The sequence below is a fragment of the Callospermophilus lateralis genome, chromosome 13, assembly GCF_048772815.1.
Source record: "Callospermophilus lateralis isolate mCalLat2 chromosome 13, mCalLat2.hap1, whole genome shotgun sequence".
In the NCBI taxonomy this organism is placed as follows: domain Eukaryota; kingdom Metazoa; phylum Chordata; class Mammalia; order Rodentia; family Sciuridae; genus Callospermophilus; species Callospermophilus lateralis.
The window spans coordinates 14,392,162-14,416,364 of record NC_135317.1 but is presented as its reverse complement, the minus strand read 5'-3'; the positions used below and the strand labels follow the sequence as shown (position 1 = coordinate 14,416,364).

Genomic DNA, 24,203 nt, shown 5'->3' with positions numbered 1-24,203 from the left:
ACTCAACAGCCCGCCGTGACTGGCCAATCAAGTCACTTGCCTACGCTCCTAGTACTGGGATCAGTCAAGGCAGGAGTTGGAATTTGAACTCAGGAACTCTGATCTCAGAACCACTGTTTTCAGGAAGTATAATCTGCGAGGGGAAGATGAGGGGACAGGCATGGGGCTCCCAGGGCTGCTTCTGAGCAAAAGCAGCTGGGGCAGTTTGCACCTGTGTTCGACTGCTCTGAGTGGTGATTTCAGTAAGAAGAGGGAAGAAAAAGTCAATCTTATAGTGTACAGACACTTAGAGGAAGAAACATGGACAAATTTGACAGTTCTTAATTTTGAAACAAGGCTACATGTTTTGTTTTTGTTTTTGTTTTAATTAAAATGCTGTGTTCAGAGAGATCCTTAGGTGGTGGGACGGGCAGCTGAGCTGCTGTCATTTGGTGGAGTCAACTCAAATCCCTTTAACCCCTGGGAAATGGGTCGTAATCAGAGATGGTAGTGCTGTGTGGGCCCGTGCCCAGGAGGTCAGTGTTCTTCTTGACTGGTCCTCATTCCTCTTCATTTCTGTCAGAGGCATTATGGAATACCTTGAAAAACATAAAAAGTATTGTTTTCTCCAAAGCAATTTACAAAATCCATGTGTTCTCTGCATTTTTATGTATTTTCCTCTACATAGTTTGTACCTCGGCACACAAAGGGAAAAAAGGGTGTAATTCCTTTTCTCTGAGTTCAGGGCAAAGACTGTCAACTCCATGGGCTGATGGGGGAAGTGTGGTCAGCGCTGTCCCCAGAGGGGGTTTTTTGGAATCAGTAGGGGCATCTAGGAGGGCAGGAGTCACGGGGCAGGGTTGTCCAAACAGAGACCCAGGGTAGATTACAGTCTCACAAGACCTAAGGCTCAGCCACTTTAAGAAAAGGAAAACCAGATTACCAAATCAGGTGCAAGGGCTCCGCGTCGACTCTGAAGCTTCAGCTTCATTAGCTTCATGGGAAATGTGCCATTTCTGCTAAGACCTGAAAAATAAGCGGGTGCTATCCAGCCAAAGAGCTGGAAGGACGGAGAGCAGGCAGAAGATGTGATTCGTGGGGGACAGGAGAGTGACGGTTCCCAGCCTTCCAGAGGTCCGGGAGTCAGGAGGTGCAGCCAGATGGAAGAGGGCAGCGCCTGAGAAGGTGAGCAGGCGAGAAGGAAGAGCCAAAGGGCTTTTAAAACAGAGGGGACGACGGTGGTCAGAGCTGGTTCCCTGGGACATTCCAGGCCCCCATCAGGGTGCAGAGACTATCAAGTTTGCTGTGTGCTGTAATGCCGAGACTTTCCCTGTTTGACCATGGTCCCCAAAAAGAAATGCATTATATATCACAACTCAGAACTTACATAAGAGGTTCAGAATGCATCTGACCTTTACTATGCGCAGGGCCCGTGTTTTCTATTCTGTTCTCTCGTTTGTTAACTGCCAGGCACGATGCACTACATTGCTTTCAAACACAGCAGTGGCTCCTGACCCGAAGTTCAGAAACTGCATCTGTATAATGAATGATTATGATAGCTGGATGCCTTTGAACTCCCCAGAAAAAAAATCCCGTTCACATTGGAAGCAGTAGCGGTCACTGGAGAGTTTGCAGGGATGATGGAGGAGGGTTCTGCTTCACCACAGCCTTATCAAGTTCCCCTGGATGTGTCTGCCCCACCAACTGAAGGTCCCCAGCCTCCTTCCCAGCAGGGCCAGGCCCCTTTCCTCCTTGTCTTTCCCTCCCAGGAACACATGCACCCCTTTCCATGTTTCCCACTGGCCAGCACAACTGGTGGCTTTCAGTGTGACATCCTGTCCACCTCTTACAACCTGCTAAGAAATTATGTATCTTAAATTTCCCCCCGTTCTTCCATGTATCTATTTTCCCTGCCCCACTGTAAGTGAGAATAGAGACCCCAGGTGCTCAACAAAGGTGCATCAATCCATGAATTCACTAATCAGTGACATGGATGATCAAGGCCATTTTATAAAGTAAGGAAGAAAGGCTCACAGGGATGGAGGATGATGGATTTGCTGGTGAGCCAAGAACCCCCTTCCAAATGCAAGCCCAGGTGGGCAGGATTCACTCCAACCAAATGCACAAGTCAGTTCTTTCAATACCCCTGAAGGGGCCCCAGAATGAGTCAGTGACAGAGAAAGAGTGAGCCTGAGTCTTACCACTGTGGAGGGGAATCAATGGTGAACGTGTCCACTATTTCAGACTGAGTTGGGGCAAAAGGGCCTTCAGAAAGTACTCACAAAAGACCCGTGTTCAGTTCCATTTGATGTTCAGGGTCACTGGTGGCATCTCATCCGTAAAATCATTTTCTTTATTCAATTTATGAGTGCTCTTGGTCCACTCCAAGTGTGTTGGTCCTTTTCAAATGAGACGCTGTATCTTGTGCCCAAATGGGAACGAGACATTGAGAAGACTTAAGGGGGCATCAGTGGCTGACTTCCACAAACGCGTTCTCAAAGACTTTCATTCATCGTACCAGATGCTCATAAATCCAAATGCGGGAAATATTGCAAAATTGTGATCTGAATTGTTGGTTTATGTTGGGAGCTATCTATGAGCTGTGGGTTAACTGAGAGATGTTGGAGCCGTTAGGCAGGAAAGGCTGGTATCAGGAGCTCCCACTGATAAAGGAATGCCTGACTCACGTGTGGTGCCCTGCTAGCTCATTGCTCAAGTTCTGGCTCAGCTCGGAGATGCAAGAACTGAAACAAGACTCTTCCCCCTGAAAACTTACCCCTGCCTTTCATGTACTCCCCCTTAAATAAAGAATCGGGGCCTTGTTCAGTTGTTCAGTTCCAGCTCCTATCAGGTCTGGAATACCTATCAAGTGCTCCACTTTAAATCTAATTTCTGGATCTGTCTTTATTTCTCACTGCTCATTTCAGAGTTTTTATTTTCCCAGGCAGCTCATACCTTCTGGGCAGGAACCTGCTCTGTCAGGGTGCTGACTACCTTACTATAGGTTTAGGCCACACAAAGAATCCATTTTAGACTTTTTGTAATGCTAGGTCCTTTAGCAAACTGAGTCATTATAAAGATGAAATGCCCAGTTCCTGCAGAGCACATAGCAGCATGCAGGTGTATTAAGAAGGGTTTGTAAGGAGAGAGAAAAACAACTCAGTGGAGTTCCTCATTTGACATTGGAGGGGCTGGGGATGCAGCTCAGCAGCATTTCCTTGCATGTGTGAGGCCTGGGTCCAATCCCCAACATGGGAAAAAAAAAAAATCAGTTCACATGGGTCAATTCCGTCTTCTTTCAAAGTATTTTCATCTTCTATTAACCTCATCTCAGATGACCACAGCGACCAAAAAGGGCCTCAGTGAGCTGGATCAAACATGGAAGTAACAGTCTACCTGCTCTGAATTCATGAAAGTCCCAGAATTGTTCCCATAATGCTTTGTTCCCCACTCGAGCTCACACTATGGAAACTCACCGCAATGGAGGTGTCAGACCTGGCAATCCCGCTTCTAGGTATAACTAGAGAGAAATCCATGTGCACACAACAGTGGGTGGAGGAATAAATACTGCAAGACTGCTAGAGTGAAAACTCAGACACTTCGAAGGAGCAGCAGGCCCAAGGGTTAGGACACAGACCCTGATGTGACAGGGGACCTAGGTTTGAATCCTGGTTTCCTACGCAACAGCTGTGTGACCTCACATGGGTTAGTTGGCCTCTCTGTATCAGCTTTCTCATCTATAAATAAGGATAGTAACAATGCCACCTGTCACACGGTGTCCAGCCCCAGGATTGCAAAGGCCAGGCATACTCTGTTCCCATCCCCGAGAAAGAGCTTGGAGGACTCCACAGGGAGGTCTTGGACTCTCTACTCACACACTTCTCATTGGCAGCAGGCAGGGGAACAATGGAGGGCCGCTCTGGGCCTAGAAGCAGGGGAATCTATAGGGTGGGCTGCACGCCCACCACACAGGGGGGTTTCCAGGTATTTTATGAGTACATTCTTACTTTACAACCCAGATCCTCTGCTTTGATCTTCACCTCAGGATTGGAGACCAGGGAAGTGGCCAGGGGCCCTCTCTATTCCCTCTGTTATCACATTTTTTAGAGCCCCGGCCACCTCCCACCCTGGCTGGTCTGTGGCTCACTAGGCCCTCTATTCTTCCCCCCTTCCCCCTGGAAGGCCTTCAGCACACGGACCCCTCACTTCTCTCCCTGTCTAGGGGTCTATGACCTTACTACAACATTCCTCCTGCCTGCCAGCACTCCCTTCACATCACTTTCTAGTTTCCAGAGCAAGCAGGTGACCTGGGCTTACACCTGCATAGAACAGGTGACCATCTCCTCCTATGCTCAGGAACTGTGGCTCAACCTGCCTCGTGGCCATGCCTCCTCCTGAGGCCTTGCTTGGCCATGTCCCTCATGTGGGCTAGTAGGGTGTCCTTGGACCACAGTGCTGCCTGTCACCTGGTGAGGTTTATGGGTTATCTGCCGATAGCCTCTGTGGAGAGCCCCCCCGGCACAGGCTCCTGCTGCCTGGCAGATGGTCCAGGTGGTTTTTGTTTATTTGGGGGGTTCCCTGGCCTCCCTCCCTTCCTTCCTCCCTCCCACCCTCCCTTCCTCCCTCCCTTCCTTCCTCCCTCCCTTCCTCCCTATCCAGGCAAGGTTTGCAGGTGCCACAATGAGCCTGAGCAGGCCTGTGCACACAGCCTCCTTCCCCTCGAGTCTGGCTGCGGTCCTCTGCCTTTGGAGAACCAACCCTCATGAGCAGAAGGCCCTCAGCCTGGCCTTCTCCTTGGCTGTGGGCAGCATGGCCTTTTTCCTCCTAGGGGCACAGCACCTGGCCTGCACCTCCAGAAGCTCCCTTTTTCCTGGATTCCCATGGCATCTCCAAGGAACCAGGGAGCTCAACATCCTCCCTGAGGCCAGACCAAAAGAAAGGACCTCTGGGTGTGTCCATTCATGAGTAGGTCATTGATCTTCAGGAAGCAGGGGTTCACCCACCACCTGTTCGCAAACATCAGATAATAAATGTCAACAGCAGAATTGTCACTCTCACCAGCATCATTTGGTCTGTCTGCTCTGCAGAGGGCACTGTACTGTGTCCACCCAGGCTCTGTGTGAAATGATGGACATTTCATTGCTACCCGTCCATTCTGGCTACCCGTCCATTCTGGCCCCACACCTCTTCCTGCTCCCCCAGTTCGCAGGCTGCCAGCTCCTTCTTGCTTTTCTTTTTTTTCTCGAGTGCTGGGAGTTGAACCCAGGGCCTCACACATGCCAGGCAAGCACTCCACCACTAAAGCTGTATCCACAGCTGTCTTCTCCTTGCATTTTATTAGCCTGACCCAGACCAGGCTCAGTTCCTTCCAGTGAGGTCCAGAGACTGCTTCTCTGTGGCCCAGGAGGTTGCTTTGTAGCTCCTCCCACAGAGGTGGCTTTTGTCTCATTGTACCACCCAAGGTTGTGCAGGGCCTGTGGGTAGAAATGACATCACCCACCTCTCAGCTGAGGTCTGCGCAACCCTCCTGTGCTTCTGCCTCTGTCATTAGGATAAGTCTGAGCCCCCACTTGTTGGGTTGCACTTGACTAAAACACTCAGGGTCACTTCAGTGGAACTGGGCTAATTGGGCTGCATGAAATAACCATACAAGAGCAGAAATACCTGTGACGGCTCTTCTGACCTTAAGGTCTACTGGAAGAGAGCAAGCGAGCGTGTGCTGACTCCTTTTATTGAGGAAAAGCCATTCAAATGAGGCAAGGGGTCAGGTTTCAGGGGGCTGAGTCTAGCTTCATGATGTCCACTGTCAGCAGGTTGGCCATACCCAAGGGCAGAGTAAGAGAAGGGGACACACAAAGGGCATTTCCATAGAACATTCTATCCCAAACAGGGCAAAGGGTGATATCACAAAGAAACAGGTGAGCATAGCTCCACCCATGGGGCTGTAGGAAGGCACGCCCATGCATGAAGACACAGTCTCTGGCACCCTAGAAGACCAGGGATATCCAGATCACAGCATGAACCACCAGATGCCACGCCAGTCAGCAGGGGAGTCAGACCCAGTCACGTTCTAGTTCGGCTTCCCAAAACTACTTCCTCCTGCATAGGACACAGGACCAAAAATGAACACCGAGTTTGGAGCTCAGGTATGGTTTTTTATACTGAGTAACTAATCCTGAACTCTCATTCCTTTAGCCTCACAGCTCATCTTTATTTATTTACTTTGGTACTGGGGATTGAACCCAGGTGTGCTTCTCCACTGAGCTACATCCCTCTTTTTGATTTTTTTTTTTTTTTTTTTTTTTTTTTTTTAGTTTTGAGATGGGGTTTTGCTAACTTGCTGAAGCTGGCCTTGAACATGTGATCCTCTTGCTTCATCTCCCAAGCTGCTAGGAATACAGGTGTGTGCCACCACGCCCATCTCAAAGCTCATTTGTAAGCAGCTGCCAGTGCTAACTACTTTCACAAATAGCATAAGTTTGTTTGGTTTTTAATCTTGTGGTCATTCTTTTTCACATTCTACAGACAAGGAAATTGAGGCTTAGAGGAGTTAAATTAGCTCCTCTGACATCAGGATTAGAATTCCTTACCAGATCTTCTGATGTCATGAGAACCCTATTTCCACTACCTATGACCTTAGTAAGATCAGGTGAGGTCACCCACTACAGAAGATTATCATAGGTTTTGTTCCCCAGCTTCTGTTTATCTGAAGAAAAAGGTTCTCACCTCATTGTGTCTAAGCCAGAAGAAAAAAAGTTTAGTAGTGTATAAAGCAGAATCTAGTCCTTATATCACACAGGAAATTCACCTAATACTTATTCCAACATGAACAGTGAAGCCTGTGCATAATAAGCTAGTTGGAATTGCCCTTTTATCTTTTAAGATCAAAATATCTCCTGTTCTCTGACTCAGAATGGCTCTAAGATATTCTTGCTGAATTAATGTAACATCATTTTGAAAACCATCCTCTCTGCTAGCATTTGAAATTAATTTGCTCTGCAATTCAGTGCAAGACTTCTTTGCACACATTTTGGTCTACAAGCTTTGAAGTAATTTTAATGATGTGTCTTGGGCAAATACAAAAATAATGTTGATTTTTAACCTAAACAAAAGACAAAAATATGGGAGAAAGTGGTTTTTCCTTTTCTTTGATCTCTTAAAAGTTAGGTTTCTAACACATCTCAAGGCACAGAAGGAACAGGAAGAACAAGATGAAAAATGAGAAGAGGAGGGGACATAAATCTGAATCACCCGAGTACAGAGCTATAGAACTCTGCAATCTGGGGAAGGTACACTGGTGAAGAATGCTTAAGAGAAATAACAGATGTTTAATAAATATTTTAGAAATAACAGTTCTAGATAACACAGTTAAGAGGAATCTTAGGGGAAAGTCTTCTCAGAAGGCTTTCAGATAAGCAAAAGTGGAAAAACCTGAAACCTCTCTAGAAAAGGGACTTGCTGTGTTCCCAGAGTTGTACTCTACGAGAAGAGACCAGATGCTTCTCAGGTGTCTTCAGACTCTCTCATTAGAGCCGTCTCTTTCATTTTTAAAGTTTTTTATTATTATTATTATTATTATTATTATTATTATTATTATTATTATTATAATACCATGTGGAACGCTGCCGTCTGCCCACTGCAACCTGGATAGCCCCTTCCATCCATATCACAGAGCAAGTCACTCCTGTATGTTGGCCATTGCTGATTGTTTGCTTCCTGGGCCACAGCTGTCCCCTTCCTTGGCTCCTTTGGATTTATTTCTGTTGCTCCTAATTGCCCTCTTTGCTTCCAACATGTTTTACCTTGATTCCTTCTCACCCAGCTGCTGGTCATCCTCCACATCTGCTGCCATCTCCATCCTCTGTGAGGTGGAGGAGGCTTAGTGTGGCAGCCTTCACTGCAATCGGCCCTGAAGGCCTAACTAGTGGAAATCAGCCTTCATCCTACCTGCCCACTGCTACGGAGCCACAAGCATAGGACCATGTGGCTTCCAATCAGACACAAGTGGACACTGTGTGCAGGATTTTCAAATGTGACCCATGTAGGAGAAAGTCCAAGAGCATCTACTGGATGCAGGACAAGTGCGGGAGCCCACTGGACAGGTGGGGATAGCAGTGGTTTAGTTTATGCAGCAGTCATTGTTGGGGTTCTGAGCAACACTGGGTGACCAGCTCACCACTAATGTTTTTGTTTAATTATAATTATAAATGTTTCTTGGTAAAAGGAAATTAAACCGCCATGCTTGCAAACCTGCCACTTGTTCATTTCAATGGGAACCCTGGTTGTGCAGACTATACAGCCACAAAGCCATGGAGGTGTCACTGTCCATGTGACAGTGGATCCTAAATCCAATCAATTCCAAAGAAAACTAGCAGCTACCCCTTTTCCCCCATCTGTGTGTTCTTTGTGTACCTTCCCACCAGAAGGGTTGAACTTGGGGCTGCCAGGCACGCTGAGACACATGGCCAATGTTGAAGAGTGAGTGAATGAATGGATGCCATTAAATTGGGTACATTTTTATGACAGGTCAACTTGGCCTTCCTGGTACAGCCGTGCTCCCATGCTCTTCCTCCTCCAGCCCTCACCTCCCTCCAGCCTTCCTCCCCAGCCTCCCCTATCATACTTCTCTTAACTCACTACCACTCTAGCCACTGGGATGCCCAGGGCTGAGGATCCTCCAGCCCATGAATGAGCATGCCTAGGATACTGGCAGAATGCCAGAAGAACTTCTAGGAACAGGGCATTTTAGAGAACGTTGCAGAGTCAGACATGTCTCCTTTGTTGTCATCAAATCCAGTAGTGACGCCAGCTTCGACAGTCCCAGGCTGGCCAGGGCATACTCTCGTCCCAGGACCACCCTAATGCAGCAAGGCTCTGTGTGTGGCAGCCCTCCAGGATCAAGGCACCTCCACGTGGCTCTAGCGGGAACTGTAGACTGCCAGTGTTTCCTCTCTGCCAGTGAGGAGGGAAAGAGAACCTGGAGAAAACCAAGGAGTGACGTAGTCCTCTAATCAGGAAAAGGCATCGGACTCTCAGCAGAAAGAGCCTGAATTCTGCCATGAATCCAGAGATTGCAAAGAACTGTCCCCTCATCCCCAACTCTCTTCATAGGGAAGCTTCTCCCTGGGTCAGGTGATGCCCGAACAATTGGAGTCTGAGATGCAAAATTGAAGAATTAGAATTACTGAATTAAGGTGTGTCCAAGTCTTTTTTGGTTGTTTCCCTTGTTGTAAAGCAGTCGTTACAATTAATTTCTTTTTCTGAGTCTTTGTGGTACTTTTTCGAGGGATTAAAGTGTTTGTACTCGTGTCTAGGGAAGAGAAGGAGTATATCACGCACAGGCTTTACCTTCATGTTTTCTCCTTTAATATTCAAAACAACCCACTGAAGGATATCCCATGAGTCTTATTTCACAGATGAAGCATCTGAGACCTAAAGACACAAGGCACTTCCCTCGCTAAGAAACAAAGGTGTTTGCCTTTATTTTGCCTAGATTTTGAACTCAGATTGGTTTAATAGAGCTGCAGAGAACATTTGATTCTGTTTTTTTCCTCTCACCGAGTTTTCTAAATTTTAAACTTTATAACATTAGACGGGGCCACAGTTGCCTTGGTAGCGTGTGGTCTTTCGTGCTACCATTTGGAACCTCTAAAATGTTTTCTCTTTGGACATCTCTAGTCCTATCTTTGATACTAAGAAATTTCCTACACATGTTATAATTTTTTGTTTTATTTTGTTTGTTTTGTTCTGTTTGGGCACTGGGGATTGAACTTAGGGGCACTCAGCCACTGAGTCACATCCCCAGGCTTATTTTGTATTTTATTAAAGACAGGCTCTTATTGAGTTGCTTAGCGACTTGCTTTTGTGGAACTGGCTTTGAACTTGCAATCCTCCTGTCTCGGCCTCCCAAACTGCTGGGATTACAGGCATGCACCATCGTACCCAGCTTGTAATAGTTTAAATAAATATGTGAGTGTGTGTGTGTGTGTGTGTGTGTGTGTGTATGTGCACATGTACATATATATAACATAAAATATATATATATATATATGAATAAGAAATGTTTGCATAATGGTTGCATATGGGCAGTGGATTGCTGAAGGGGCAAAATTAATACAAATCATTCTGTGTGAGGAGGAAGACAGAATCTAATCTTTTTAAAGGCAAAATGACTCAGTGTGGAAGTACAATACAACCGACATATTTTATAATTACTAAAATGTTATTTTCTCTTTGAGGACCAATAGACATACTCCTTTTCGTAAAAATGTACAATATGGATTTCCCAAAGGAAAACCCGAGTTGATATCTATTTTGAGCTTACAACTGTTGCTAACTATCCTTTCCCAATCTTGTTTGCCACCTAATTTCTCCAAACCAATAATTAACAGGCGAAAAGAGGCAAGTTTTTTACTGCCACCTACTGTCAGAAAAAAATGGCCCGCTAAATGCAATTAGGAATGACTTCATGGAGGTGCCATGGGGTGACTGACCGCCCCTGTTGACTTGAGTCTGCCTAGGCTCAAGTCATTTGTCTGGCTCCCCTCTCTCCTCACTCCTCATAGCCCTGATTCAGATGACAATGGTATAGTTGCTACTGGCTCTTCCTCATCCTTACTCAGGCCCCAGTGGGACTTGTCTGCTGTCTTCCAGCTCCCATTCTCCCCTTTCCCTGACTCAAAATAGCAAGGCACACACCATTTCCACGTCACTACTTCCTTTTGCTCCTCACCTCCAAGTCCTGCCCCTCGGCCCTCCCTGCTCCTCCATGGGATCACCCTGCCTCTGGAGGTGACAGACCTGCACACACCCTGGCTTTCCTCCTGGGTTCTGGATTATTCTCGCTGTCCCTTTTCATTTCCTCTCCTCACACCTAAATGTTGGGGTCTCAGTTCATCTTGGCTCTGCGCTCCATCCCCAGTGCTGCGAAAGCAAAAGATGTTTAGAGTTTTAAAAACTTCCTGCAGAATTACATACACAAAACCATATGTGCTACATGTATTAAGTAAGCTATTTAAGGAATTTGGGGAGAGCAATTTTGATATCGTGGATTGATGATAGAATTGGGATCTGTTGAAGAGAAGATCATCAGCAAGAATGACCCTCTTGTGGAGGAAACGGACAGGCTTTTGCAAGTGGCAGTACAGGAACAGGGACCTGTGGCGAGAGATGGGCAGCAGGAAACAACCCCTGGATCCCAGTTTCATCTCACACCTAATTATATTTTATTTTATTTTATTTATTTTGTGCATCTTTTAATTTATATATGTTTATTCATTTATATCAGTGAACATTTTTGTTGACACAAACCAATTTACATGAACTATGGTTTTTGAATACAGGAGCACATTCAAAGAAATCAAGTAAAACCCAAGTTCTTTTAAGTTTCCTGCTATGGAGATAAGAGTAACAGATACACTTATACAAAAAAAAAAAAACATGTAAGTAACAGCATTTCAAAAAGGAATCTAAAAGAAAATGCAATACAACCTTTTATTTTATAATATGTATAATTATATAATTTATTAAAATTAATTTAACAATATACAAAATATTAGCAGTAATTTTTAGGTTCAAAACCAGAAATGTTGAGATGGAAAAGCTCTATGGAGATCTTTTCCATCAACAATCTGATCTAGCTCACTAGTTCAGGCTGAACATTGACTCTTTGAAGCACTTCTTCAGGCATGCAAAAAACAGGACTAACAGGTTTAATCTGTTCTTCCCCCAAAAGTGACAATCCAGCAATGCCAAATAATGTATGAAAAGGATCCACCATGTCTCCTGGTCTATCTGCAAACCTTCCAGTTTCTTCATCTTGACATGCCAAAATGAAAGCTTGCAGTTTCTTTCTGTCAATTCAATGAAGCCTTCCAATTATCTTTAGAGAAGCCAATACCCACCACAAATAGCACACATCTGGTAACTTCTCCGGCCTTCCATTGAGTCCTCCTGAAGGTAACTGTCGGTTCACAAAGCCACCAACCCAGTAAAACAGAACTTACTTGATGCAAATGACTAGTAATAGCCAGGAATCCTGTGCAACAATAGATCTGTCCAGCATGGGATTCAGAATCAGATTGACAACCCAATCCACCATCAAAGTTCATACAGGATAAAACAAATTCCACATTAATAGCATCAAGTTTCCCCAACAGAGCCAAAGTTGCCACCGCATAAAAGGAGAATCTTTTATCATTTCTCCCTATTTTACAAAAGTAGATTTTCATATCCCACGAAGCAGCTGGTCTCTCTGGTCTGCACTTGTGTTCAGCCCTTCTCTTTTTAGATTGCGCCCCTCTGTTCCAGTGCTTCTGAATGCTGATATAACTACAACAGGGTATGCTAGAACCTCCAGACCATTAACTCCAATTAGACCAGTTGCTTACTGGGACCCCAAATGTCTCCAGCAAAAAAACCATCTTATTTCTGTAGATTTTGAACATATTCCACAACCTTACTTACATCAATAACATTAATACTATCATAAAGAGTATAAGAATCTGGACAGCACTAAGGGTATACAAAAGATGAGGATCATGTCCAATGCTTGCACTGATTCCACCATACTCATATTGGCATGACTTAATAAACGTCAGAGTTTCTTCTCTATTCATCTGATCAAGTTGTCCCATGAGATCCATTACTGTCAGAACCCAGGAGATGCCACTCATTCTCAAATACTCAGACATACAGTATTCATAATCATCTTTCTTTGAGTCATAGGATGCAATATAATCTGCATGTTTCTCCAGTAAAAGGGTGACAGGTACATCAGACTTGATGATAACATCCTTCTGTGGTGTGCCCATGTCTGGGAGTGAAAAACTCACACCTAATTTTAAATGTTCCTCTCAGTCACTTGTTAGGCTAATTCCTTCCTAAAGTGTTCAGCATGCCAGTTGTGCCTTAGCTATGATTTGGGGGACATAGGGAGGCACTGTGTCCATGTGTGTGGCCCAGAGAAGTGGCATGAGTTGAGGGGGTTGGTGGGGAAGGCTGGGGCAGCTGTTGGGACCAGACGGGGTGAGCGAGGATCAGGGTGAAATGGGGGAAGGAGGAGGAGGAGGAGGAGGAGGAAGAAGAAGAAGAAGAAATAATAAATAGGCCATATTAGTTAAATCTGGACAGAAAACTGGGGTGGGCTAAAGGAGGATCCCAACATTACATTTTAATTTACATTTTATTACATGTGTCTATTCTGATGAGTGTGCATTCACTTCACGCTACATATGAGGTTTAGGGGAAGCAGAATAATCACGAGCAACAGTGATGATATCATCAGAACGAAGAGCACTGAGACAGAGTCACCCTCTTGGTTACAAATGTTAAACAGCCACAATCACTAGAGCGCTGCAGTGCTGAGGGAAGGATAGACTAATGCAAAGATGGAGTTCATAAAAAGTGTCATTGTGTTTAGAACTCTATTTAAGTTAGTGACTTCATAAAGCAAGAGGTGGGGTGCAGTGGCCAATGCTTGTCAACCCAGGTATTCAGGAGGCTGAGGCAGGAGGGTCACAGGTTGAAAGCTGCTGGGGCAATTTAGGGGAGACCCTGTCTCAAAATAAAAAATAAAAACAGCTGGAGGTGTAAGTTCAGTGGCAGAGTGCCCCTGGCTTTTGCTCTAGTAGAGCAAAATCAAAGAAAATACTTAAGTAAAGATATAATGTGCCCAGGGCAATAGTTAGCTGTATGGAAGAAAAAATATATTTAACTAACTAAAAAAATAATATAAAATAAAACCTATTTAAAAGATTCTTGCAGCACACCATATTCCAAAATAATTTCCAAATGGATTGAAAAGTTTAAAAAGTAAGAATATGGATCAGATGGGCTGAGGCTCAGTGGCAGAGCACTTGCCTAGTGTGTGTGAGGCACTGCATTTGATCCTTAGCACCAAATACAAAAAATAAAATAAAGGCATGCTGTCCATCTACAACTAAAAAAAAAAAAAAAAAGTGTTTTGATCAGATTCCCTGGTCAGTAACTTCCAAAATCATGGAAAAATAAAATATCGATAATTTGAATTTATAAAAATGTTAAATGTTTTTGTGTTTCTAAGTCATAAATCAAAAGAAAAACATTTTCAATAAAAGTAAAATATAAAAAGTTAATATGTAAAAAGCTCATCCAAGTGGTTAAAAAGCAAATACATGGATAATTCACAAAAGAATAGAAACAACTGAAAACCATAAAAATATTCCATAAAAAAAATGTTCTGCCTTTTGAATCAGGAATTCTTTTTAGTTCTGGGGATGAAACCCAGGGCTTCAGATATACTAGACAAGCACTATACTACTGAACCACATCCCAGCCCTGCAAGGCAACATTTTTAATGCCAGGGGAAGTGGAATAAGAGATTCATGTTCAAGGTGATAGGGCAGTGTGAACAGAGACCCCTAAAATGTATTTAAAAAGAAGATCCTATGGAATGCCAGGTAGTTTTGTGAGCAGAAGTGCCCATATTACTTGTTCTAGCAGAACTAAGGCAACAACCTCTATATCCAATGATAGGTATACCAAATGAGAAATCACAATGGGATAAATGATTAGGTGATTAAAAATGATAGTTTCTACGCTTACAGGGTAGGAGAAAATAAATGAATGTAAGTTCTTATTTATGGTTTTCACAAAAATATTTTAAGTGGAAAAACTAAATAAAACATATGACTTGTATTTAGTGTTATTTAGTTCTTCATGTATTATTCTACATTTTCCAAATTTCTTCTCATGGTCACATTTTGATTTTGTAACAGGGAAAACAAAAACAAAAGCCCTCCCCTGGAGCCCTCAAGCTGGACTGTAAGCTCCTGGTCGCAGTCTTAGTTTTGGTGCTGCCTCTGTCCCCCTTCTCCACCCTGTTCCCTGGCATTGAGGTCATACCAGACTGCTGAGATTCCCTCACAGCAGGTCATCACCTCCTGCCTAGGGTGCCTGTGAATGTCCTTCTCCACCCCTTTGCCTGCAGGCCCCAGCCCTGTGTTTACCCCAGGATAGCCCCTTCTGCTTTGTGCTGTCACAGCACCCATGCATTGCTTCCTCCGGGCACTAGTGGCATTAGATGGTGGTGCAGGTAACCAGCTATCTGAGCTTGCCCTTCCCTAACCCCTAATCCTTGCACCCACAGGTCCAAGGATTTGAAAGATGGTAACAAGTTATTCAAAACTATTTCAGCTACAGGGTTTCAGAGAACCAGTGAAGACCCGCCCCTGTAGGTTGCCAACTGGAGGGATACCACCATAATTAGTGAGTACTGTATAGTGTTTTTACTTATTTCTACCTTTAGTACTCACTTGAAAGTTGTTTCAAACTGATTTTTAATACTGCATTCTAACTGGGCATGGTGGTACAAACTGTCATCCCAGCAACTCAGGAGGCTGAGGCAGGATCATAAGTGCAAGGTCAGCCTCAGCAACTTAGTTGAGACCTTGTCTCCAAATTAAAAAAAAAAAAAAAAAAGGGCTCAGTGATAAAACACCTCTGGGTTCAATCCCCAGTGTATGCGTGTATGCTTGTGTGTACACACACACACACTGCTGCATCTGCCCACCTCAGGCTCACACTCAAATCCTCCTGCCCTGCTGTCATGGTTTACATCTGGAGTGGCCCCCAAAGGCACTAGCCTCCTGTCTGAATGGAATGAGGGGAGGCGGTGAAACCATGAGAGGAACATAGTTGAAGGGTCCTTAGAGGTATGTCCTTTGGGACTGTATCTTTTTCCCAGCCTCTTCTTCTCTCTCTTGGAAACTGCTTGCCAGCCTCCTCCATAGCCTGAGTGGCTTTTCTCTGCCACACCCTTCTGCCATGATATTCTACTTCACCTTAGACCCAAGACAATGTAACTGGCTGAATATGGAGTGAAACCTCTGAAACTGTCAGCAGAAGTAAATCTTTGTTTTTCTCAGGTATTTTGTCACAGCTAAAACACCTGCTCTTTTAATATTTTACATAGAACTTATCACCTTCCAACATTTATGTGTCTATATATGAAGTCTGAGGTCTGCACCTTGCTTCTCTATTACCACAGGGCAAGTTTTACTTATGTATATAAAGTGCCCTGCACATACATAATATACCTGTAAAAGTGCCTGGCATATAGATAATAGATGCTCAGTGAATATTTACTAAATGAATGGATCTGAAAAATCATGAGCAATTTCTCTTTTGGGGTTATCTCATAATTCTTTATTCACAAAATGAAAATGATAGGTTATTAAGAAGGCATTACTACCTTTCTTAAGGATTAAAATATATCCTTTGTGATAACCAATTATTACTCTCTTGACAGTGGGTTCCCCCCCCCCCCCACACACACACCCTGTACTGGCACTTGAACTCAGATGGATTTTACCACCAAGCTATATCCCCAGCCCTTTTAAATTTTTTTTAAATATTTTTTATTTTTTAGTATTGGCAGACACAACATCTTTGTCTGTATGTGGTGCTGAGGATCGAACCCGGGCCGCACGCATTTCCAGGTGAGCGCGCTACGGCTTGAGCCACAACCCTAGCCCCCTTTTGAATTTTGAGACAGGCTCTTGCTAAATTGTGTAGGGCCTCACTAATTTGCTGAGGCTGATCTCAAACTTGCTACCTTTCTGCCTCCTGCCTCAGCTGGGAGTTGTGATAACTTGACAACTTCTTTTTTAAAAAAAATATTTTTATTTTGTAGTTGTAGTTGGACACAATACCTTTTTTTATTTTTATGTGGTGCTGAGGATGGAACCCAGGGCCGCACACGTGCTAAGTGAGCCACAACCCTAGCCCCCCATGCTCTTCACAACTTCTAACTGAAATGTAGAAAGCATATCAACATAGCTTCTAAAACAGAAAATTCTCTTTGTGCAATACTGGAAACTGAACTCAGGGCCTTGGACTTGCTAGGCAAGAACTTTACTACTGAGACACATCCTAGCCCTGAAAGTTCTATCAGGATACGTGAAGACAATACACATTCTCCTTCCTTATTGCAATATGCACATGATGCCTGGGAGAGGGAAGGCTGATCTTGGTGACATTTTCCCAAGTCACAATGATCAGTCTTTGAATTTCATCTGTTTCCTACAGGAAGGAAAGTGTTCCTTTCTGTCTTCAGGGAAACTGCCCAGAAACAGTAGTTTGTTTCTGCTCAAATTTGTATCCAATACTGCGGTAGCCAGCCTGAGAAGGCGCCCAACAATCCTCTCCTCTTGGTATTCACTCCGCATCGACTGGGGGCTGCTCTGCGCAATCAACAGGCAGGAGCGGCAGTCATTCAAGGGTTCACAGTGCAGGTGTCCGCCGCGTGAGTCAGACACCCAGGACGGGTCTCTCCAACCAGTGCCCGTCCTTCAGGTGACTTCAGGGCCAGCTGACATCTGCCTAAAACTTTTTAAGATCCTGAACCAGGACTTAGCTCCCAAATTCCCGACCTACAGAAATTGAGATAGCAAAGGATTACAGCTGTTCTTAGAATTTTGGATTTGTAACAGATAATTTAAAAAAATACACAAATCTCTTTTTAAAAAATTATTTTTGGCCTCACGAGTGTATTTAAGTACAGAAAGTGTATAAACTCTTTAGACCCGTAGCTTCTACACGACCATTAAACCAAGCACACAGCGCAACAATGTTTAAGAACAACCAAATACAAAGTAACTGCAAGAGAGGGCTGCTCTGCAAAAACTAACAGGCCCCGCAGCGACCCTCAGGCTCTGACCGCGCGGAGACCCGCTGAGCCGCGGGGGAGGCCGCCGGAGCACACGCGGCCGTGGGCGCCCCACCACCCGCGGCCCGCACACGCCCGGCCCCCGCACTTCCGTCCCGCCCGCCGGGTGCCAGCCTGGGCGGCGCCCTGGGCTCCACCGCCGGGGTCCGCGTGGCCCGACGTTCCAGCCCTGCGGTTCTGGAGGGCGGACCCCGCCACCGCACGCGGGGCCGGCCCCCACACTCTTCCTTGCCACTGCGGGCGGGCGGGCGCCCCGGTGGGGCTTCGGCCCGGCGCGAAAGGCATGCGCATGCTCCGTTCGCGCGGGACCCTGGGAGCTGTGGTTTCCGTGGCGCGGGGCCCCGGGCACGCCCCCTGCCTGCGGCCCGCGCGGGACTTCAGCTCCCGGCCGGCGCGCGCGGGGCGGGGCCTGTGCGCCGATGGGCGGGACCTCTGCGCCGAAGGGCGGGGCTGCGCGGGGCGGGGCCTCGGCGCCGTGCGCCGCTGCCGGCGGTCGGAGGCTGGCGAGACGCGGGCCGGAGTCGCCCGCGGGCCCGGGCGCGCGCGGGGCCCTCGCTGTCGGCCGGGACGCGGGGGAGCCCTGCGCGCGGCGGGGCGCGAGGGGGAGCGGCTGGGTGGCCAATGCGAAACTGGCTGGTGCTGCTGTGCCCGTGCGTGCTCGGGGCCGCGCTGCACCTCTGGCTGCGGCTGCGCTCCGCGCCGCCCGCCCGCGCCCCCAGGGCCGGCGCGGCAGGTGAGGCGCGGGGTCGGGGCTGGGGTCTTGCGCGGAGCGTGGCTGTCGGGCGCCGGGGCGGCAGGCCCGACGGAAGCCCGCGCCGGGTGGGCGTGCTGTGCGCTCTGGGCCACGGCGGGGTCGAGTGGGACGGGCGCGGCTCGCGTGCCGCGGGCCCCGGAGCGCGGGGCCGGTTGGCGCGGTGCACGTGCGGGCACCCGTCCTGGCCGAGCGCGGCCGCCGCGGGAGCGCACCCAGGTGCAGAGGGGTCCAGCTCCCCAGCACCCCTCCAGCTTCCCCTGCCGTTCCTCCTTAAGGGCTTGCCGAGGACTGTACCCAGAGCTGGAAAGCAAGCTATTTTTAAAGATGAGGTAATACCTATTTTGTTTTTTAACTATGTTGGGATTGTTTTCTTACCTCCTCTCTCAAAACAGCTGTTTTTTTTTTAATCGAAAAGTTTTAAAAACTGGAATATTTGCTGTTTGCAGATATCTCTTGAGCCTTAACAAAATATTTAGCAGTCCTCAAAACTGGCTCACTGTCATATAAGATTATGTTGGAGTTATTTTACTTTCCTATTTGACAAACCACCAGCTTTTTGAAAAGGCTATTTATGTGACCTGAATAGATGAAATATTATTTAAGTGATATGACGGAAGTACAGTATTACAGTGCTGTTAGCCTATTAACAAGTTGGGGGTTTGTTTTTTTTTTCTAGACTGAGTTGATAAGAAATTGCCATACATTTGAAGTGCTTGGTAACATCTGTTGGGTTGGTGTTTTATCGATTTCCTTTTCAATCAGTGAGTCCTACTAAAATCTACTTGCAGAGCACCCTTAGAATATTTTTTACCCTAACAGTCTTTTGGGGTTCACTAAAGCAAACAAAAACCTTGCCTTCATGCTTCCATCTTTCTGGGCCTGCAATCAGTTTCTTAGTTGGAGACAGGCTTTTCCTGTTTGCTTGGTGTGTGACTGGTGCCTGTCACCCTGTTAGACCAGGCTAGATTAAGTAAACAGGTGAACTGTGGGAAGGGACAGGGCAATGAGTGAGGAGATCAATACTGGTTGTAGAAATTAACTCTAACTTTGAGTGGGTATTGGGCATCTGGTCAGATAATAAATAGGATATTGTAATCTAAAACCTGACAGACTCTTAACTTTTTTCCCTTAAGCACTTTCAAAACAAAACAGGACAAGGTTTGTGATTGCCAAGATTTCCCACAGCTGCTTTCTCTGTTGTGCTTCTCCATGTTTAAACTAAAACATTTGGGAATTTTTGCATTTTGATCCTACTCTTTAAACCTAGACAGAAAACCCCAGGATTTTGCTAAATATTCTTCCCACAAGTTAGCATATTAAGATTTACTTCTGTTCTCTCTTCTGCCTCTTTGTCCATCTTCGATCCAATCAAGTCGAGACAGTATTTTCTGGGAGATTTACCTCCCCAGAATATTAAGAAAGGCCTTCTGGCTGGCAGTTGGCTCAGCAAACATTGCAGCTTTCTCTGGGCCAGCTCCTGTTTTAGGTGCGGAATTAAGCAGTAATCAAGATAAAGGGCTTGCTTGTCCTTATGCATTTATTAATTGGAAGACAGAGGATAAGTAAATAATTATAAATCTCATGGGACAGTGACAAATATGTTTCAACAGGGAGTCACCGAAGGCCACTGAAGAGGAGACAGTTGAGCAGGGACCTGAGTGAAGTGAGTTGTGTTTGTGCCAGGATCTGTTCTACTGTGGGGATTGCCTTCAACAGCTGAGACCTGCAGGGAAGCAGCTGTTAAGGGGAAGCAGGCCTCCTTGGGAGCTCCATGCATCTGGAGGATCCTGCAGGATGAAGGAGATAGCCATCAGGCCAGGCATACAGAGGAGGGTATTCCTGATCCCAGCATACTGGTTTTGGGTAATGCCTTAGTAAGGATTGTTTAACAGTTAATTTAGAAGAATGATGTGATTTAAAAGAAAAAAAGGGTTTTGGGGGGGGCCTTCACTGTGTAGGCTATTTGGAAAGAAGGAAACCAAAGAAAGGAAAGGAACACATTCACTGAGTGAATACCTGCAGTGCAAGGTGCGCTGGATGCCTGGTGTGCTCAGAAGTCTGTGGGGACCTAGGGCAAGTAGGTCAGAAACCAATTGCTGCTTGTTTTGCAAGTTTGCCTAGGCCTAGTTCTTCTAAGATTACCCCTGTATGCTGTGTGCTAATTATGTCTCTGTACTTCAGTTTCTTTGTTTTGAAAATAATGATACAGGGTTGTTTTGGAGACTCAATGAATCCCAGGACAGGGCCTAAGTCACAGCACTCCATGGCTTTGAGAGAGGAGTGGTAGTGCGCATGGTGGTAGCTGAAGTCTATGTTAGCAGGCTGTTTGGGGAGGTACCTCTGAGGCTGGCAAGAGCACACTGTAATAGTGTACATGGTGACTCCTTTTCATTAGGTCTGGGAGGAGCTTGTTGTGGTTTTTTTCATTTTCAAGATTTTTGTCTTTGGTGATTGATATTGTCCAAGAACATGCAATGTGAGAGTGGAATTTTGTTTGATTTTTTTTTTTTTTCTTGGTTTTTGAGCTTATTTTGAACAGTCAGTTTGAGGTCAGCCTCCCTTGGTTTTTGGATGTGCACTCCCTAGATTTTTGGATGTGCAGTCAGTGCAGAGCCTAGCAGGTAGCTAGACTTTCAGAATGTATTACAGTGTTTAAGAAAAGAAATGGTCACTATCCTGGGGAGCTTCCCCGGGGATATGAATTATTCCTGACATTGTGAAGAACTTGCTTGCTGCTGTCTGTACCTTTAAGCACAGAGAACACAGGAGGTGCTCAGTAATTTGAATGAACGAATAAGAGAATAAAACTGGGGAGGGGTGAATGAGTAGGTCATCCATCTGCTTTCATGCCACAATGACTTTATGATTTAAAAAGTTTCTTCTAAAAGTGAAACAAGTTCTTTGTAGAAAAATGAAATTATTTTTAAAAAGGAAAGGAATATAGACCATTTTTAAAAGCACATCTAATACATTTTTAAAAATTTTTTATTTGTTTTAATTATACATGACAGTAGAATGCATCTATACACTTTGATGTATTATACATAGGTGGGATATAATCTCATTTTTCTGAGTGTACATGTTACAGAATCATATTGGTCATATATACATACAGTAATAATGTCTGTTTCATTCTACTATCTTTCTTATCCCCACATCCCCTCCCCTCCCCTCCCATCACTTCCCTCTACCTACTCTAAGGTAACACTATTCTTCCCTAATGCCCCCACCTTATTGTGAATTAGCATCCGCATATTAGAGAAACCATTTGGCCTTTGCTTTTGTAGGATTGGTTATTTTACTTAGCATGATATTCTCTAACTCAAATCATTGATGCCATAATTTTACTCTTCTTTAAAGCTGAATAATATTCCATTGAGTATATATATCACATTTTCTTTATCCATTCATATATTGAGGGACACCTAGGTTTCTGGTACATGTTTGGGGGAAATTATTTAATATGCTTTAAAATGTCATTGATGTATAATACACATTCTTTTCATGTATCTGTGCAGCTTAATTTATTTGCACAAGTTCAAAATCCCCAGCTAATCAGCACTCAAATTTTAAGAAAATCACCACTGAAGCACCCTTCCTGCTTTCCTCCATCCCTGCCTAGTAGAAACCACCACCCTGATATAACGGCAGAGCTTTGCCTGCTTTTGTGCTGTATATAAATGGAACTGAACAGAATGTACATAGTTTTTACAGCCGGTTTCTCTTGGTATGATGTAGGATAGTATCTCTGATCGACTACAGGATTTTACTGTCTCTGTGGTATTCTGTCACAGATACACCATGATTTATTTGATGGGTTCCTTGCTTGTGCACTGTGGACTTGCGGTTTTCACTGCTGGCGAGTGGTGCTGTGGTGAGCAGATATTTGTATCAGTGACTGTGTCTTAAGAGTTCTCAGGATGGAATTGCTAGACAAAGATTATTCCCTTCCAAGGTGTTTGCATATTGTCAAAGTGCCCTGCAGAAGGCAGCACCAGATTACATGTCCACAGCAGTGAAGGAGAGGGTCCGTTTCCTTGAAGTCCCTGCCATCATTTAGTTCATATCACTTAAAACATTTGTCAGTTTGAATGTAAAGGAAAAGTGGTGTTTTACTGCTCTAATTCAAGTTGAAGGTTTTTTCCATGGGTTGTTGCCTATTTGCCTTTTTTCGTGAATGATCTTTATGTCCTTTTGTCTCATGTTTTTCTTAGTTTTCATTTTTGTCCCTGTTTTCAGGCACCAGAGTCAAACTTGGTGCTGTGTGGTTATAGCACATAGCAGGGTAGAGAGAGCACAGAGTTGGACTGGTAAAGGGAGCTGCCGCACATTCCTGCCCAGTGCTCATGAAGCATCCACTTGGGGTGTGGACCTGTAACACTCAGCAGTCTGTCCTGCTATAGCTGTTGCTTTTGATGGTATGTGGGAGAAGAGACCCGTGTTTCTCAAGTCTGATTCCTTGTATCTGGAAGCAGAAGTTCTCTAAAAGACAACACTATGCCCTCCCCCTGCCGCCGCCGGAGTGGAGAAAGGCACAAAGCATGTGAAGCAGAGCAGTTGAAGAGAAGCAGCAGGGGTATTAGGAGCAGGAGGCAGAGAGGTAGAGTAGGACCCAAAAGTAGTTTCCAACCACAATCCCATGGGATTGTCACATGCCATGTGTTTATCTTTGGATGTGTTTATTTACTTATTTTTAGAAAAACCTTGCAGTAATATGGAGAAATCAGGGAGAATAATTCATGTACCTTTGTATTGGTCCAGGTGAAAGATACCACTGAGGCAGCAGCTAGAATTAATGCCAAGACAGCGATAAATTTGAGGCATTTTTTATGAAGATTTTGATTCATTAAGAACAGGTTAGGGCTGGGGATGTGACTCAAGCGGTAGCGCGCTTGCCTGGCATGCGGGCGGCCCGAGTTCAATCCTCAGTACCACATACAAAACAAAGATGTCATGTCCGCCCAAAACTAAAAAATAAATATTAAAATTCTCTCTCTCTCTTAAAAAAAAAAAAACAAAAAACAGGTTAGCTGGGTATGGTGGCACATGCCTGTAATTGTTGTGACTTGGTGGCCCAGACAGGAGTTATAAGATTGAGGCTAGCCTCAGCAACTTAGAACCTTAGCAAGACATTGTCTCGAAATACTAATTATTTATTTTTTTAATTTTAATGTTTATTTTTGTAGCTGTAGAAGGACAGAATGCCTTTATTTTATCTGTTTATTTTTATGTGGTGTTAAGGATCGAACCCAGTGCTTCATGCATGATAGGCAAGTGCTCTGCTCAGCCCCAGCCCGAAATACTAATTATTTTGATTATCACCAAATCTAATAGCTATTTGGCGTTCAGATGGATAGTTTAGTTATTTTGAAATTTTGCTTTTGTGAAACACTTTTGTTTTCTGATGGCATCAGATAAATGAGACATTTAGGTTAAGGTAAACAGGGAGCCTACATCATGGGAACAAAATTTTTCTCCTCACACTTCAGATAGAGCCCTAATATCCAGAGTATACAAAGAACTCAAAAAATTAAACAATAAGAAAACAAATAACCCAATCAACAAATGGGCCAAAGACCTGAACAGACACTTCTCAGAGGAGGACATACAATCAATCAATAAGTACATGAAAAAATGCTCACCATCTCTAGCAGTCAGAGAAATGCAAATGAAAACCACCCCTAAGATACCATCTCACTCCAGTAAGATTGGCAGCCATTATGAAGTCAAACAACAACAAGTGCTGGCGAGGATGTGGGGAAA

At 44.9% G+C, this 24,203-nt stretch overlaps 1 protein-coding gene and 1 pseudogene across 3 annotated transcripts in view; one reads left to right on the top strand and one right to left on the bottom strand.

The window, feature by feature from the left end:
* Positions 1–11,614: 11,614 nt before the first annotated feature.
* Positions 11,615–12,794, bottom strand: LOC143379387 (geranylgeranyl transferase type-2 subunit beta-like; annotated as a pseudogene).
* A 5,418-nt stretch (positions 12,795–18,212) lies between these two features.
* The window catches only part of B3galnt2 (beta-1,3-N-acetylgalactosaminyltransferase 2), a 39,744-nt gene continuing 33,753 nt past the window's right edge, over positions 18,213–24,203 (top strand). For all 3 annotated transcript variants that reach the window (XM_076831920.1, XM_076831919.1, XM_076831921.1), the window contains exon 1: positions 18,213–18,419. In XM_076831920.1, the coding sequence (XP_076688035.1) occupies positions 18,308–18,419 (112 nt within the window). In that variant the 5' untranslated portion in view covers positions 18,213–18,307. The remainder of the gene's footprint in view (positions 18,420–24,203) is intronic.